The sequence below is a fragment of the Micropterus salmoides genome, unplaced genomic scaffold (genome assembly GCF_014851395.1).
Source record: "Micropterus salmoides isolate LMB-PRFRI ecotype aquatic unplaced genomic scaffold, ASM1485139v1 Ms_hic_scaffold_1, whole genome shotgun sequence".
Lineage (NCBI taxonomy): Eukaryota > Metazoa > Chordata > Actinopteri > Centrarchiformes > Centrarchidae > Micropterus > Micropterus salmoides.
Window position 1 is genome coordinate 64390325 of NW_024040040.1, and position 18040 is coordinate 64408364.

The 18040-nt window shown below is 39.4% G+C and overlaps 2 protein-coding genes across 3 annotated transcripts; both read right to left on the reverse strand.

Moving 5' to 3' along the window:
* Positions 1 to 538: 538 nt before the first annotated feature.
* Positions 539 to 8750, reverse strand: LOC119898591 (selection and upkeep of intraepithelial T-cells protein 7-like). The gene is made up of 5 exons (XM_038712723.1): positions 8579 to 8750; positions 6627 to 6965; positions 6271 to 6327; positions 5472 to 5570; positions 539 to 5263 (listed from the first exon to the last, which is right to left on the reverse strand). Exons 1-5 carry the CDS (start codon positions 8643 to 8645, stop codon positions 5130 to 5132), a joined length of 696 nt encoding a protein of 231 aa, XP_038568651.1. The 5' UTR covers positions 8646 to 8750; the 3' UTR covers positions 539 to 5129.
* Positions 8751 to 10956: 2206 nt separating this feature from the next.
* Positions 10957 to 17897, reverse strand: LOC119898598 (butyrophilin subfamily 2 member A2-like). Of its 2 annotated transcripts, none has more exons than XM_038712757.1 (5): positions 17741 to 17897; positions 15466 to 15663; positions 13861 to 13935; positions 13562 to 13666; positions 10957 to 11872 (listed from the first exon to the last, which is right to left on the reverse strand). In XM_038712757.1, the coding sequence occupies exons 1-5, from the start codon at positions 17823 to 17825 to the stop codon at positions 11790 to 11792; spliced, it is 546 nt and encodes a 181-aa protein (XP_038568685.1). In that variant the 5' UTR covers positions 17826 to 17897; the 3' UTR covers positions 10957 to 11789. The 2 variants fall into 2 exon arrangements, with proteins under 2 accessions (XP_038568685.1, XP_038568677.1); XM_038712749.1 differs by having other exon boundaries at positions 15325 to 15663; positions 17741 to 17894.
* Positions 17898 to 18040: the final 143 nt, after the last annotated feature.

An 18040-nucleotide genomic window follows, 5' to 3' on the forward strand; every position in this document is an offset into this window, starting at 1 on the left:
CTCTCACACCAAAGGTATAGTCTTATCCATTGCGCCACCACATTTTATGAAACTATACTTTTCTTAATTAGAGGCATTTTTGTATTGTCAACTTTACTGTATTTATCAGACAGTTGTGATCTTCAGACTCAGATTTCACACAGAAAATCAAAACTCTTGAAGTTTAAATTAGACAAAAGTACTTAGACCACTTACAGCTCCAACATACAGTAGTACTTCATGTTAAAGTGGGATACCATTATGCAGAGTCAGTACATGTTTGGTACATGTTACTACCTTTACCCTCATTCATTTTATACTTTGGTCTGAAGGTGGCACCAGAGGATTAGTTTATTATGAGCACCAGCATTTCAATTTAAAACTGACACTTGTTACAGATGCCAAGTATCACATGTGACTATTTCTACTATAAAAGAACCTTTACTACTTACCTGTTTCTTCCTGTCAGTTTCATAAGTCTTGATTTTCTTTAGTTACAAACCTGTAATGTGGATTAAATCTGCTGTCCCACAGAGTTAACAAAAAGCACAGAAGACAGTTTTGGATTAACCCAGACTTTATGCAAATTGCACAATTGGTATAAAACTTTAAGAAAATGTGGTCTTTGGTGTTGGCACAGCAAAAAGATAACAAATAACCATGTGACAAAAACAAATCACACAAAACATTCAGGGTAATGCAAAAAGAAAGTAATCTGGAGATCACCAACAATCCAATAATTTAAAGGAGGTCTTCTATCAGGTCTAATTCATTAAATAAGCAGCTGCGTGTAGGGTGACATTTACTTTCAATCTTTACTTCAGGTCCCCCTATTTAGCGTTTATATGCAGTATACACACTTAATACATTCAGTACACACTAATGTAGTAGTATACAGGTAAGTGTTGATGTCAACACATTCAATGATGGATCAGTAAAACAAAGTTTGACATTTTAATGTGACAAATCCTGTATCCTAACACACTGTCTTATAACCCACTTACACTGCATAGAAATGCTGGGGAACTTAAAGTGCTACTCAGTGGTTTCACAAAAGAGAAATCTGGGCTGAAAAGCTTAACTACCAAGCAGGACGTGATGTTAGCGAGGAAACTTTCAGTCCTGCTGATTAGCTTACCTGCACCAGACCAGACATCAAGACGTCCTTAAAGCAACATTATGTATCTTAAAATAACAGCTTTAAAATAATGTTGGTATACATATATATGCTATATTAGGACAGCAGTGAATGACACTGAATCTGTAGAGGGACCAAATAATAATATAAGTTACATTAAATTACAAAATAAATAATAATTACATAATGCTGCTTTGAGAAAAACAATTTTTGTTTTTTATAAATAAAATCAGTTATTGGCATCAAAGGAAAGTTCATTATTCTGGATTGTTCCCAAGTATTTGTGCTGCTGGTCACAGTCAGGCTCCCTTTAATTCATTTGTGCAGATCCCACCCCCCAAAATAAAAACAAAAACCTTCAGTTCCAAGCGAATCATACGGGCTTCGTATTTTCATCCCAATTTCACTAAAAAATGACCAGTTACCAGCTATGAATTTTATACAGAAAGCCTGGTTTGACTTGTAAATGTAAATTTTGAACAATAGTCTGCTGTCAAGCCAAGTCTTTGTAAGACAAAGTGATGCAAATACAAAACAAACTAGAAAATTGCATTTCCTGCTGAAAGTGCGTGTGAATGCTGAACTGAACTTGCAAAACACTGCAGGAAATGTAGAAGAGCTGAAATCAAATGCACTGAAAAGCTAAATTGTTCTACTGTCCGCAAAGTATAACAATAAGAAAACAATAACAAAGTATAACAAAGCTTAAAGCTGAGCTGACCTTGCATAACACTGCAGAAAATGCAAAAGTGCTGAAATGAAATGCATAATAAAGTACTGAAGCTCAATGACATTGCAAATCACTGCATAAGAACTTGGATGTTGTACAGAGCTAAAATTCATTGCTGAAAGATATTATAATGTCATAGATGGAAGCTGAAATGAGTTTCTTTTGTGAAATGGATCCAGGAGAAATGAAAGAGACTGAAAGAGATACAGGCAAATAAGACAAACAGAGACTGACAGACAGTCAAGACAGAGACAAGCAGAAAGAGAGAGAGAATAAATGAAAGATAGAGAAAGTCTACATTAAACTCATAAAAGGAAAATTAACAAATGGCTGCCTGTTGGACAGTTTGGCTTCAGAGCGTGACTGAAAAGCCTTTGATACCAGAGGTGGCAGCAGTGCACTGTATCCCAATGACCTCCTTCGCCCACCTGCTCAAGACTGTACGCCTGCTGCGTCTCCTTGGTCTGCTTCAGTACAGCACCGTGTAATGTCTATGTTTGCCCTGCTGGCACACTGGATGGCCTGCATCTGGTACGAGACCGGACACGTGGAGATAGAACGAGTGGACCTCGCACACTGGGTGGCTCAATGAGCTGAGCAGACGTATGGAGATGCCACACATCAACAGCACGATGGGCGGCCCGACGGCACACAGCCTACGTCACCACCCGTTTCTTTACCGTCAGCAGCCTGACCACTGTGGGCTTTGGCAATGTCTCAACAGATCTGTTTCTGCGAAAGAACGCCTTAACTATACTGCACAGTTTGATCAGGAATCATTAATTAATAGACTACTATATACTAATAAAGGTGAACAGGAGGAGAAATTACATTTAATTTGATGCTGTTTTCAGTGTGTCTGACGTGCTAATACGAGAGAGACTCAGGTCATCAAGACCAATGCTGATGTGAAGGTGTTGACATACTATCACATTCAGTATATCAGTGTGTGTGACCTGAAAGATGTGCTGGTACTCTACCACAAGTATGCCAGTGTGTTTGCCTCAGATATCCACAACAATCTACAACCTGCGTGAGGACAGCCAGGACGAGGGCCTCAGCGGGTTTTCAAGGTCACCCAGGCTTACCCACGAACGCAGGCTCCCCTCTCTTGTGGATACACAGGGGGATGAGTCTGACAACTTGGTCCACCTCCCTCCAGCAACACGCTCCCTTCGCAATCTGCTGCTGACCAGCTTCAGAAACCTTGTTGGCCTTCACGGGCAGAGCTCAACCCCTCAGCCACTGTCAAAAAAAGAGCACAGCACTCGTACAGCCACTCGAGTCTCAGCCCAGGGAGAGTCAGCGGCTGAGCAAAAGCCTTCAGAGCTGCTTAATCCAACTGTCCCCTGCTTAGGAGCCCAGATCTTAGTCCCAAAGTTGTAGAGGGAACTGAAGACCATGGACCCTTGGTCCATTTCAACACACCAGGCCTAGAGCCAGTACAGGAGGCAGCAGCCACGAGTCCACTCAGGCTAATGTAACTCTGCTGGAGATGGAGGAGGTCAGACAGATCATTAATCAACTCAACCAATAAGTTTCTGAGCTCACCAGAGGCCTGCACCACCTGATGCATCTCCTGCAGAAACTTCCTTTAACATAGCTTCAAACTACCACATCCACAAGCAAAGCCTGACCGCCATCAGCCAGTCTCAGCCCACTTTAAGCCTGCAGCCTCCCATTGATAGTGATGAATACTCCAGCCTTTCGTCCAGTACCCCTACAAGCAGGCCTACATCCACACACAGCCTGCTGGACTTGTTATCCAATTCTTTCACCTCCTTCCAAATCAAGGCGTGTTACCGGCTACATTTCCGAGATTGAAGCAGAACAACAAAAGGATGAATGCCCAAAAAGTTTTGGCAATGACACGAGTGAAGGAGAAACCTGACAGGGGAGACATAATGAATGGCGGTCACTGACTGCTAGAGCGCTTCGTTCCTTTATTTACATGTAGGCTATATAATAACAGCACGTTATTACCAAAAGGTTGTGTTTAACTTTTCTGGCGGCTAGGCCAGTAGTCTCAAGTGCAGGACTAAGAGAGGGAGGAGACCGGAAGACTAGATGCAGCAGAACCAGGTTGGTGGCTGCAGTGCAGAGCAGAAGGGAACCATAGCCGAGAGTCCAGAGAGGGTGAGAGGCCGAACTGAGCAGGTCCAGAACAGATCACGGGAATATATAAACCGGACGGGGCCCAGGGAGAGCAGAAGGGATGAGCACCATTTGCGTTAGCGCAAAGTAACAATTAGGAGTGTGTGAGTTAAAATTTCATGTGGTCTCATTCGTGCGAGTGTAAGGTGATCTTTAGCAGCTCCACCATTTCACTCACAAAATGCCCCTTATGTGCAAGTAAAAACCGCAACCTACCGTACCCCCCGCTAACCGTTTACAACATTGTCTGACCGGCTGCCACCGGCACCAAGAGAAATCCTAATGGGGTAGAGATGCGTTGGCAGGTGAAGCGGTGAGACAGAAGGCAGCAAGGAGAAGATGAGGAAGGTTTATGTTTGGTTAGTTGGCTATTTAGCAGCATGAGGTGAATTTTCTTGAAACAACTTTCATGAAGTCAATGAGCTCGTCAATGTCACTTTTCGACAACCAACCAATCACAGCATGAATAAATTAGAGTCTAACTCAACCATCACGTAAGCTAAAGCATTTTTCTTGCACAATCATTTAAGGAATGAAAAAAAGAAACTGGAATTAATGTTAGATGCTACACGTGGTAAGATATAAAGTATACTAAAGTGACATTATAATTAAAAAATAGTCACATTATATAATTATTATAATAAATAACTTATAATAATAACAATGTATTATTATTATTATTATTATTATTATTATTACTACTACTTTTACTTCATGTTATGAAATATGAAAAGTCATTTTTACTAGCTCCTCCTTCAGGTTGTGGCTAGAGCCTCTGCAGGGAACAGATGTAGATTTAGCCAGATTTGGTTGAGGTATGATCGGCTGCGTTTATATTGAAGGCAATCTGCCACATTGTTGTTACCGTGTCAACACAGTTTTAGCTTGCACAACAACTGTAAGAAACACAAAACTTGCAGGGGCCGATATATCACCTGAAACACAGAGCCCCTCCCCGCTTCTTATCAGCTGTTACCTACTGTAACAAAAAAAAAAAAAAAAAAAAAAAAAGGGTGTGACCAAATCATGTGGTGTGACAAACTGAGAAAGTTGGTAGCACCAATGGAAAGGTTAGTCCGGAGCCCTGCAGTGCTCACTTTAGACAGACAGACTAAGTCCGGACCATCACTAAACTACTTGCATGTTGTTTTCTGCATCGGGGTTGTTGTTTGCTGATGAAGTCCTCAGAGGGTTCAGCCCACAGCAGTTTGTTAGCTCTGCATTTTGCTCCCTCCTTCCTCTGAACCTCGTCATCAGTTTCTCTATGAGAACATAAAAACAGGTTTGTTAAACTTTTTAAAGTCGGTGTTTTGAGCAGAAATACATATTGAAAAATATTACAGGAACAAAGTCAAATCCCTCATCTTTGATTTCACAATGAGCAACAACAAACCTGCTCACAACAGTGATCACACAGCAGGGCTTTAAATGTTAATGAAGAGCTGTGGGACAGTTTGTTTAGTAACTTACGGATCGTTCCCCGTCTCACAAGAACCCCAACGACAATGAAGACAAGGACGACGACAACAGTGGAGGTGATGATGGCAACAAGCTTCCCGTTTTCACCATCTGAAAGAAGATCAGAGGAGATTAAGAACCAGCACAGGCTCAGTTTATTCTTTATTTCACCAATTCATGTTTAGTGTTCTGCTCATGTAGTATTTTCTCATTCACCCCCTAGTAGTGTCCAACCACACAGATGGTTTTATTTGTCCTGGTTTTGAGATATTTGTAAGACTTCTGCCTCCCCCTGAATACAGCAGAGAACAAGTATTTTAAGTAGTAGATAACCCGAAGACATCAGTGATGTCAAAAAGCCAAGTTGCTGTACTACTACGACTACTACAGGAAAGTACAAGAAGTACAACATAAGAGTGATTTCCCATCACTGGGTGCATTTTCTAGTTCAGTTTGTTTGATTCAGTCGACTCGAGGATTGTTTGTGGTCTGAAAACATCTAAGCAACTACAATATTATTTTTGTTGCCGTTTCTGCTTTATTTGATAAAAAAGGGGCTGCTGCGCTAACCTTTTGAGACGATCAACATGTGGAGCCGTTTTTCTGCCTTAAACTTGACGAAGACAAATGTTACAGGGGAAAATTATTATTATTATATTATATTATTATCCTAAGAAGAAACCCTCCTGATTATCTCAAGGGATCAGAATTAGCCGTTATTATGGCTATGAATTTTACGAGAAGAAGTCTGTCTCAAAGACGAAGATATAACAACTGAAAAACAACTTAAATTCAGTTCAAAGCAATTTACCAGCTTTGTCCGGCTCATCTGGTGGAGGTCTAGTTGTGTTCTTTTTGCTCTGGTGGACTTTGGTCAGTGTTAAAGAAGAAAAAAAAAGGAGACAAAAATGTTTGTCAGCACTCAGAAACAGATTAAAATATCTTCTAGCAGTCAGACAGAGTGACCTGCTGTGTGCTTTAAGTAGCTCATGAAGGATAAGATGCTAAAATTAACAGGTTACAGCTGTTTTTTAATTTGACACATTTATTCAGCACTGAATATCTTCTGCTTCTGTATATTTATACTGAGCATCTCTTTGCACAAGAAAATCTCAATTCTGACAAACCTTTTTAGTATCTGAAACTGTATGAACTCAGCATGCTCACCAACAGTGACATTAACAACACAGCTGGTCAACAGTCTTGAGATAAAACACTTGTACGGTCCGCTGTCAGCCAGCTGTACTGAGGAGATCTGCAGAGTCAGGATGCCTCTGCTCAGGTCTTCAAGGTGGAGAGTCGACCTGCCTTTGTATTGATCCATCCAGTCATTTGGATTTTCCTGCTTGCCTCGATAAGAGTACACCCCTTTGTTGAGGTCATCTCTTGTCCAATCAAGAGCGTAATCCACCACGCTGTGCGGGGGATTCAAATAACATTGTAGAGTGACTGTATCACCTTCCACTGCCTCAATTGTGGGATTCGGGCAAATGGCTCGAGGCTTTCCTGAGAGACAAACAAACATCACATTTACACAAATTCATCACAAGTCATCTTTTCAAACATTTAGACACACAGTTGATGTTTTTTTAGTCCAAGAGTGCAACAATTCCTAAACTGCAAAAGTGCTGCTCCATCTCGTTCACTCAGCCCTTTCATCACATCTCAGGAGACGACAGACCTGAGCGCTGAATAATTTGATCAGCTGGCAGGGTTTGATATACCTGGCAGAGATGTTGTGCCACATGATGATATTTCTCGTCAGGTTAGAAAAAAAAAAAAAAAAAACGGATACCGCTGACTCTCAAGTCAACTCCGGCCAGCTGATGCCACACCAGCAAACGCTGTGATGGTAATAAAGTGACCCCCCCCCTCCTCGCGCTGTGAGTTTTGCACTATAAACATTTTTTTATAAACTGAGGCACAAACTGTGTGGGACTGTGAGCTTTATCAGAGGATCTGTGGTGAGATTTCTGCCTGATCCTTGTCAAAAAAAACTTGTAGTTGCACTTCATAACAATAATGCAGCAATCTGTTACAACAGTGTTAATCCACATAAATCTGAACCACCTCAGAGCAAGTTCTCTGTAAGTACAAAGTAGGCCTTCTTAACAACATCCACAGTAACATACAGGATTTAAATCTACAGTCATGTTCCTGTAACTGTATGTAAAAGTAAAAACATAAATTCTTGAATACTCTTTTACAGTTTCCAATGTATAGAATGTACCTAGAAGTCATTACCCCATCTTCTAATAAACATCTGGCTGTGCTGCACAGTATTGATCACACCGTAGCCCGTATTTCTCATATTAGCTACCAGGTCAGACGCACAGAGGTAAGTTAGTACAGGTGTCCTGCCAAAAACTGATTGCCGTCAGCTGGAGCTGTATTGCCCAGTCTCTTCAATCACTTTCTGGCAAGTGAAATAGCCTACTGCATTTTTTGGGCTGAGGTAAAAAGTACTAGGTGAGCTATAATCTGTCAAATATAACTCTTCTGAATAAAATCAACTAATTTCAGGGCAGAAATAATCTTTCAGTCAATAACAAAAGGCTTCAACTGCATTTTAAGAGTTGTATTGACCATTTAAAAAGGTATTATAAGAGTGGATTGGGTCATAAGGATAATTGCAAAATTGTCTTCATTTTATATCTAAGTTGGCAGTATGTCACGTTAATTAGGCTACAGCCCGTTTTCCAAATATAAACAAAGATATCACACATAGGCCTACCAAACATCACTTTTCAGCACCACACCGCCATTTAACGCGCTTGCGTCATTCCGCAAACAACAATAAAAACAGATTAAAAAGTTCACGTTTTGTCCAGAAATCTCTTACTGACCATATGTCAATGAAAGAAATACCGTCAGTCTCGGGTTAAGTGATTAAATGAGTGTCCAAGAACAGTTTTAGTCAGCTAGCGAGTTTATAGCAATGCTAACCTGCTAAAGAGTTTAACAATCCCATAAACTAGTCCGCGTGAGCAAACAAACCAGTGTTACAAACCTAAAAAAGCTCCAGTGTTTACAACCTTAAGCTATAATGTTAAGTTATCTTTAAGCGTGTGGGATAAACTGAGTTAGCAGTCAGCTAAGTTAACAAGTCACCTACTCACCGGTTTCAGCCAACAGTCCGACAAAGTAACACAGAGAGCTGAACGTGACAAGTGCAGCCTTCATCATCACCGAGCTGGGTGGTGTGATCGCAGTCAGTCCTGATGTTTTAAAATTATGCTTTAAGGTGATCGTTGTGAAAGTACGTCGGCATGGAAGAGCAAAACTTAAAAACACCCGCTCCAGCAGCAGGAAGATGAGGAGTCAGAGCAGCAGGAAGAGGAGGATCACTACAAGAGACTTCCCTCCTGACCGAGTTTCACTTCTGCTGGCAAAGTCTTAGATGTGTAAAAGCTTTTTTTTTTAATTCACAGGACTCTCTCTCGCTCTCTCGACCCAAATACCTTACTTGCAGCTTACTGGGCTGAGTTATTTGCTGATTTACTGCTCCCAAAATAAGGTCCATTAACTTAACAACTGACAAACACTCGCTGTAAAATGCACTCTGTACATTTGAGATATCTGTCTGACATGTCCCCAGCACTTTTTGAAAGCATAATTTGTTAAAAAGAAACAATCTGAAATACAGCTTGCAGTTAAATAAAAAATGAAAATGCCTTTTGAAAGTTCCCTGTGATCAGGAGGGGAGACTGAATCCTGCCTACGTTTCCCTCAGCAGGGAGAAGCAGATCTGAAAGCAGCACAGAATGCCTCAGAGCTGCACTCACTTATATTCTGTTATATTTATATATTTTAGACAAATGCTATGTGCTACCTGAATTTGGGGTTTCCTTTTACATAAAACATTTTCACCATAAATTGGTGCAGAAACTTTCACCAGAATGCAGGAAATCAAATGATCAAAATTCGCCCCAGCTCATATTTATTGTGATGTCTTGCAAATGAGTTTCTTCACACCCCTATTCTGAGCCCCTATATCCCCACCACTTTTCAACACAAAGTGACTCTGTAAATGCAATTTTTAGACAAACGTTGTTGCACGTGTTTCAATCCACGTGAAACAAAAGTAAAACTTTGTCTTAAAAATAAAGATATAAATGTATTTTTACCTGAAAGACACGCAACATGTTGGCAGCATGGCACGTCGTTAGTCCCGCCCCTTTTGCTGTCGTCAGACAATATTCGCGCCATTAACGAACTCTGATTCATCTCATTGGCTGAGCGCAGCGGGAGAGCCGTGATGCGTGAGCTCCATGGCGGGATAGATTTTTAAAGTCACAGTGTCCCCACGTGATACTGACACTGGTGATCCTGAGAGCCTCTTTACCCCAAAATATGCAAACACTGATTTATTCTATTGAATTCAAATTTATTGGCATTAAAGTTTCAAGACCAAAGTATTAAAATACAATTTGTCAGTATTAGCAAACAATATTTGGACCGTACACAGTAATAATATGAACATAATACAACATTAAGAAGAAGAAAGAGAGAGAGAGAGATTTTTCACTCTGTCTTTCAGCACACTGGATTTGAAATGAAAGAATAATCAGGAGTTTAATGTGCAGACTTTCTTTCTTAGATCTTAATTAAAGAAAATTAAATTATTTGGAGCCTAACAGTGACTTAGCAGACTTTCTCCCTTGGAAATTTATTATTTAACCATCAAATTCAAAGAATCTGCAAACAACAAGTAAATATGACCATTTTATTTAGGTTGATGATGATCTATAATGTTTTGTTCTTCTGAATGTGGCAGTCTGTCAAATGGCTATAATTTGTACACGGTTTACTTGATACATCTGGAGTACAGAACTAAAACTTGTCTCACGCTTGTGATCTCAACCTTAATGAAAATGTTTCAAATTGTGTATTTAATCTAATATACTCAATGTATTAACCTTTACACTGTTTCATATTTCTTTACCACTCCCAGGTCTCTGCCTGGTCTCTTCTGGGGCCTCCGACAGGGTCTGCTTCTGACTGCTGTCACCAAAAAAACTCAAGGAACTGTAACGTCTGACGTGGAGTTTGGATGCTTATATCGTTGTAGTGATAAGAATTTGACACGTGTGTCTGTTTTGAGCAGTAATCATCCAGTAAAGTTCAGTGAGCACTCAGGTATAAAGACTAATAATGGAAACATATTCCTCTTTCTAGGCCTGCAAAAGACTTTGAAGAATTGCCTATTCATGGAAAAGCTTACCTGCCCTCCCTGGATATATATAATACAGGTTTGTTGAATGCAAGTGGTCGCCTTGCACTATTTTGCACTTTTAGCCAAACTTCTTTCTTGGTTTAGACTGAGCAGCTTCTGGCATTTGTTGAAATTCTCCTGTTGTGCGTGTTTATGTGACTGTGTCTTTTCATAATATAACATTAGGATGTGGGTAACTATGACTTAGACACAAGAAAAATATAAATGCATACACAATGTAAATGTATTCGATGTTATGAGGGCAACAAACAAACACACAAACGTATTCATTCAAATTTATTTCACGAACAAAGAATCAACAATATTTGCACAGTACACAACATATATATATATATGAACATAACACAACATTAAGGCTGAGAAAGAAATAAATAAATAAAGACAGATAAAACATCTTAGGCACGTGTTAGTGTGTGTTGCACTGCTTCATTGCACGATTGTCTTGCTGTCTATAAATAACGTTTTTCTTTATGTGTGCATCTGTACATGTTAGTTTGTGTCTGTTTTTTGTTGAGCTTGCTGTCCTGTTTATTTAAGCTTATTCTGTGTAGGTACATTGAGAGCAATTTAAGACCCGAGTCAAATTCCTGGTATGTGTCCACACACCTGGCCAATAAAAGTGATTCTGATGTTTAGGAAAGGATGAAGGCGGTACAGCAGCCGTACTGAAATTAATCCCCCGTTAACAGTAATGTTATGGAACATATGTAGGAACAGTCTTTCACTCAGTAACCATCTCTCCTGATACATTTCAACAGATGCACACTGTTAATGCCGTCGCTCCGTGACTCCCCAGAACAAAATGCTACTGTAAGTGTAGTCGTCGTAGTAATCGATACACATCATGTGTTAATATATATATATACACACACACAGGGAATTGCTGCAAATATGGTCGCTGCTGTGAATGTATTTCCATGATTTTGGCGCAGTCCCTCTTCCCTCTAAACTTAATCATCATCAGTCCCCAGAAGTAAGGCTATTAGACATATAGAGAGAGAATATAAGCGTAGTCTGAGACGTTTGGTTTGAGATATTAAGTTCCATAAACAACATTTAACTTGATGTTTGTTGAGCAAAACAAGTTATCGGTCTCAGTCTTCATCCCTCTCTGTTGCTCCGGTCCTCAAGTTTTCCATTTTGAAGTTCGCTCTTCGGAGCGTCTTCTTGCAAATTTCTGAGAGAAAAATTTAAAAGTCAAAGAAAGTTGCTAAGCAGGAAGGCAGAGCAGAGTAATTTAATGATGTTGCTCATATCACCACAACATTAATGATATTTTCTGATATAAACATTAATCACATTACGGAAAATTGATGTTAAAAGCATCGACCTCTACTCCACCTGTTGTGCATCACATGATACTAAACTCTTAAAATATCACACTAACTCAGCTGAAGCCCTGAAGGTTGATTTGAACTCTTCCCCTCAAACCTTAAGTGTTTATCCTCCATCAGCTAAAAGAAATCTGATCAACAGTGATCAACAGTGATCACAGCTCACGGCTTCAAATGTTTCTATGTTGTGGTGGAAGAACTCACGTGATTTACTTGAGTAAAAGTACCATTACAACGATGTAAAAATACTTCAATACAAGTAAAAGAGCTGCGTTCAAAATCCTACTTAAGTAACAGTATTATCAGCAAAATGTACATAAGTATCAAAAGTAGCTCTGTAGTAAAATATCTGATTTATTATTGTGACTGAAATGATCAGATTATCAATACTGACGCATCAATATTAGAGTTTTAAATAACATAGTGGCCCTAATATAAGATGATATTTTGTTCTGGAAAAGTTGTGGTTGTTTTATATTAGAGGACTAAACAGTTTCTCCGGCTCCTGAGTTTTGCATTAAGATTCTATTAAAACAGAAATCCTTGTCATTGGACCAACATATAAACAAATTACAACAACAACATTACTAAGCTTGTCCATTTATGTTTTAATCACATCAGAAATCTATTTTAACTCTAGAGATGCTGATAAAGAACCTGCTTTTATCTTTTCTCGCCTTCAGAACTCAGCTGCTCGGCTTTTAAAACAGAACCAGGAGGTTCGATCACATCACACTTCTTTACGTTGGCTCCCTGTTTGATTTAGGATTGATTTCAAGATCTTATTTGAAGCTTGAGATCTTCAGTCAGGGGTCTCCTGTCTCTCCCTGAGTCCAGGCTGAAAACTAAAGGGGACAGAGCTTCTCTGCTGTCGGGGCCCCGAGGCTCTGAAGGGACCTGCCTGAGGAAGTCAGGCTGTCAGAGTCTCTTCTTACAACTCACTTTTATTGGACAGCATATCCTGATTTTATCTGAGTCGCCTGCTTCTTTTAAAGTTTTTATCTTGCACCTCGTGTATTTCATCATTCACCGAGGTGTTTTATTTCATGTCTCTGTAAAACACTTTGTACTCTGATTTGACAAGTGCTCCATAAATAATGTTTATTATTATTATAGTTATTTGTAGCGTTAATGTTGCTAAACTAGTAAGAAGTCAGTTTATAGCGAGTCTTGTAGAGCTAGTCTGGCAAGTCTCTTTGGGGGAAAAGTCAACAACTCATAGACCTCAACCTGACGAGGAGCCACATCAGTGCTTTAGCAGCCTTTATGTAAACAGGTCACAAGATACAAATGTTGTGATCCACTGGTTTAATAGTTAACAATGCATTTTGTTTTACAAGCTTTTCAAAGCTCTTAATCTGTAAAGTAACTAGCAGCTAAAGATGCTAAATAATTGTAGTGAGTAAAAGTTATAAAAAGCATAAAATGGAAATACTCAAGTAAAGTACAAATACCTCAAAGTGTCCTTAAGTACAGCGCCTGAGTAAATGTAGTGATATTAAAATAGTGTAGAGCAGAAGTTTGTAACTTACTGATCTTTCCACGTTTCACCAGGATAAACAAAACGCCGCCGCCAGCAGCAGCAACAACAAGGATGGGAATGAGAGTTTTCCAGACTGCCTCCATCTCTGCAGCATCTGAGGGAAAATCAGACGGAGCTGAGGTGAGGAGGTGACGCAGTTTATAATCTGGTTGTTCATTCGTCTACAGTGAATTAGTCATGATTTAAAGAAAAACAAACGACACGCTGTCACACAACTCCTGCAGACAGATTATCTTGTAGAGAGAATGTAGAATAAAGTGTAACAGAGGAATCATTAAAGACATTTACTGTGATCGTCTGGAGGTCCAGTTGTGCTGGATTCATTTCTCTTTGTCTCGTTCTGTTGGTCTTTTCCCTTCGTTTCTGACGACAGATACAAAACCGTTGAGGTTCTTTTTCAGATGATGGTTACAAACAAACTTTTTATTATCTGCAGTTTCATTATATATCTGATAATTCTGGCAAGATTGCAAGTTTCATCTGCTTCATCATTTCTCCTGTTTTACAGGTTTATTATCTGTCCACATGCCCTGTGCCTGGGGCCTGTAACATATACATTATTCATTAGTTATTATATTCCTAAATTGACCTGCAGAGAATTAAACCACTAACTTTTAACAACACCAACTACGACCACCATGCTTCTATCACAGAGCAAGTCCAACTTAAAGGGTAATTCTGGTGTTTGTAAACCTTGAGCCCACTTTTACACAAATTGGGTGTCGAAATTACAAGTAGGTACAAAAAGTTTTGGAACCTGTGCAGTAGATGGTTTCAGCCGACAGCAGTGGCTGCAACATATTCATTCAGGACAATCGTGCACGTAAAAAAAATTCCGTCCACAAAAAGTGTTTCTTTTTGCCACCGACAGGCTCAGACTGTTACATCAACACTTTCCTTTCAGTGCTATGAGGTCGCCCCACCGAGTTTACACTGGACGTACAAAGAAAACATTTAACAAAAGGATTCATTTTAACAGGATCTGAACTGTTGTTGGGTTTAATACACTGGGTGCTATGTCTGATCATAAAAAGGATCCCTGTGAGTGACTTCCTTTTTTTTTAACAAGAATCTGATGTCTCATTTAAGGACACTCACTCAAATCTCGTGAGTGGCGAGTTTTTGCAGGGAAATGACAGAGTAAAGAGCGAGACTTCTGTTTCCTGTTAAAAACAAACTGTGTCAGCAGGAGTTCCTCGTAGGGATCCTTTCCATGATGTTGTCAGACACCTGGTGTAACAGTCTCAGCCTGTCTGTGGCTAAAAAGAAGCTCTTTTTGTGGACGGAATTTTGACGGGCTCAATTCGCCTGAACTGCCGTCTGAAGTCATCTACTGTACAAATTCCAAACTTTTTGTACCTTCACGTCATTTTCGACAAAAACTACTGAAATGACCCTTTAGGTCTGGCTCTCTCTGGGTTACCTGGCTTCACTGTGCTGTTGTTTATGGTGTCATTAAAATGTACATGGACACCTAATAATCACGTTAAAACACAAAACTATAAACTGAAGCTAAAAGCTCAAGAAAAGTTCAGCCAACGTCTCAATGAAAGATCTCGACGCTGCATCTCCTGCTGCTCTGTATATATTTATACTGATCATCTCTTTGCATAAGAAAATCTTTCAGGATGAATTAAATATTAGATCAGACTCAGTGGAGTATTAAATGACTCAAATCAGGGCCTTGATTATGATGTCTAATTCTGACAAACCTTTTTAGTATCTGAAACTGTATGAACTCAGCATGCTCACCAACAGTGACATTAACAACACAGCTGGTCAACAGTCTTGAGATAAAACACTTGTACGGTCCGCTGTCAGCCAGCTGTACTGAGGAGATCTGCAGAGTCAGGATGCCTCTGCTCAGGTCATCAAGGTGGAGAGTCGACCTGCCTTTGTATTGATCCATCCAGTCATTTGGATTTTCCTGCTTGCCTCGATAAGAGTACACCCCTTTGTTGAGGTCATCTCTTGTCCAATCAAGAGCGTAATCCACCACGCTGTGCGGGGGATTCAGATAACATTGTAGAGTGACTGTATCACCTTCCACTGCCTGGATAGTTGGATTTGGGCAAATGGCTTGAGGCTTTCCTGTGAAACAAACAAACATTTTTAGAGCTTGATCACCTCTGATCAGTAGTGCAACAAGTGCTAAAACAAAATGAACCATCTGAACCAGGAGTGAAGTACTTAATACGATATAAGAAGACCCGATGATCCAGGAAATATTGTTATTTGGCTGCAACTAACGATTACTTTATGTCCTCAAATTACTTTTTTGATAGGTGCCCAAAAAAAATGTTCACTTTACTTAAACAGAAAACAGAGAAAACCAGAAAGTTCAAATGTTGAGGCTGCAAATGTAATAATTTAAATTAACTACTTGACTAGAGAGAATTCTTTTTCACTCCTTGACTTGTGATGAACTGATGTGAATGTTTGATGCACTTAAAAGTTAAAAGCAGACTAAACTGAGACCATATCTGCCGCCAGAGCAGAGTGTAGATGAGAGAAAACAAGTCCATGGTGCGGCCTATATGACCAAAGCAATGCATTTATACTTTAGAGGGAGCGGATTGATTTTGTGAGGGGATGTAGTTTTCTGTCCAGTAATCTTTACAAAGCTGTCTCAGGTTCTCCTGAGCTTATCCTCAACCTTTAGTATAAAAAGTGACACACAACAGGGTGGACACAATAACATGAACAGCTGTAATTACATACAACATGTGTTATTTCTGTTTTAACACTGGGGTTATTATGGATTTATTACAATGTATATGGACACTTAATAATGATGTTAGTACAGGACAGTAAGGCAAATAACAGAAAACATTAGAAACTAAATCTCAACTACGTTGAACAAAAATTGATTAATTTCCATTTTTTAGAAGCAATGTTTGGGTCAAAATAACAACAAACAACAGCTAACAACAAGTTCAAAGTTTACAAAGTAATTTAAAGTGTAAACAGAGCTAAACAAGCCAGATTAGTCTCATGTCATCATATAATAGTACTAATGTAGATGAAGCAGTGTCCAAACAGTAATGGCGTATTAACGTTGACCAGTTTTAATTTTCCTTTTTTTTGACCGGAGTCGATGTTTAAACTTACCGGAAGCAAACGGTGAAACTATCAGCGCCAGTAAACAATAAGTTTCCAGAGTCACGTCCATTATTAAACTAACGTGGAGAGTAAAAGCAGATAAAGTTCCCGCGGTCCTTAAACACGGACTGAAAGACCAAATACTTACATTTCGGGAATGTGTCGATGTTATTTCACATCTGTAAGCCAATCAGAACAGAGGAACAGAGGGCGCTAAAAATATATTTAAAATTAGAAGAAGCTTAAAATTTCCCGCGACAGACTCTTTTCGTCAGGAACGTGCACATTTATTATCATGATGACGCATTTGTAAGCCAATCAGAATGGAGGAAAGTCCGGGGCTGGACCGGCTGTTAAAGGTCTGTTTGTCGCTGAAACTGGATCATAAAAGAAATTCATGCTCAATTTAATTACTATTTTCACACACAATATTATCATATTATACTAATTATTTTATTATGGACGGCATTATATTATTCGATAGTGAATTCACTAAGCCAAAATGTACCGATATTGTAAATGCAACTCTCATTATTGCACTAATTTAACATGTTTTGTTCTACTTTTTCTACTACAAAGCCAGAGATACTAATATATTTTACTACATATAAAGTCAGCGTTAAGGTATGTGCTATGTGGATACTCTAGTTTATTACATCTAGATTGTAAGTTATCAATATCAACTCACTTGTGATGGCTTACAGTCAACATTAAATATTCAGAAGTCGTCTGTCAGTATTTTGTTGTTCCTCCAATTGAGCAGCTGCTTGCTGTAAAGTAGACTATCAATACAAGTTTTTTTTTTTTTAAAGACTCATCATTGAAACTGAAATGCAACTAAATGATAAAGTCAGTTGTATTATATAAGAAAAACATTGCTAGTATTGAAGTATTTCATCACCCCTGCACATAACAGCCCATCACTACTGAACATATAGTTCCACCTACATATAATATATATAAAATAATCAGATGAACCTCCTTTGGAACAACCTGATATAAAACTGCTCCACATTTAATCTAATAAAATATAAACTGACACTCAGAAATGAAGTTAGATATTTACCTGGTCTGAAACTCGGGGAGCTCTGCACATGCTGAAGGTTGACAGTTTCTTGCAGAGGATGTCTCTCGCGCTCCTCCCCCTTCATCTAAACCCCGCGCTGCTCGGGGCTCCGGAGGATCTCATTGGCTGAGAGGGGCCGCGGGAGTTTCAATCATCTGCTTTTTGGCGCGCTAACATTTCCTGCGACATGTTTTGTTTACATACCACAAACGTATATAAAAGGTTTACACCCACAACTCTCTCCCCATGTTCTCTCCACATTCCCTGATGCCACTAGAGGCGTTTCAACTAGTCAGAAAC

What these genes read in the sequence shown, in the direction of transcription:
- LOC119898598 (XM_038712749.1), bottom strand. Translation starts at nt 17,825, where the DNA reads ATGAAGGGGGAGGAGCGCGAGAGACATCCTCTGCAAGAAACTGTCAAC. An exon ending in CTCCCCGAGTTTCAGACCAG is followed by an intron (nt 15,664 to 17,740) that starts GTAAATATCTAA and finishes TTTGTTTCACAG; the next exon opens with GAAAGCCTCAAGCCATTTGC. An exon ending in TGTTGTTAATGTCACTGTTG is followed by an intron (nt 13,936 to 15,324) that starts GTGAGCATGCTG and finishes ATCTGTCGTCAG; the next exon opens with AAACGAAGGGAAAAGACCAA.
- LOC119898591 (XM_038712723.1), bottom strand. Translation starts at nt 8,645, where the DNA reads ATGATGAAGGCTGCACTTGTCACGTTCAGCTCTCTGTGTTACTTTGTC. An exon ending in AGATGAGCCGGACAAAGCTG is followed by an intron (nt 5,571 to 6,270) that starts GTAAATTGCTTT and finishes ATCTTCTTTCAG; the next exon opens with ATGGTGAAAACGGGAAGCTT. An exon ending in TGTGAGACGGGGAACGATCC is followed by an intron (nt 5,264 to 5,471) that starts GTAAGTTACTAA and finishes ATGTTCTCATAG; the next exon opens with AGAAACTGATGACGAGGTTC.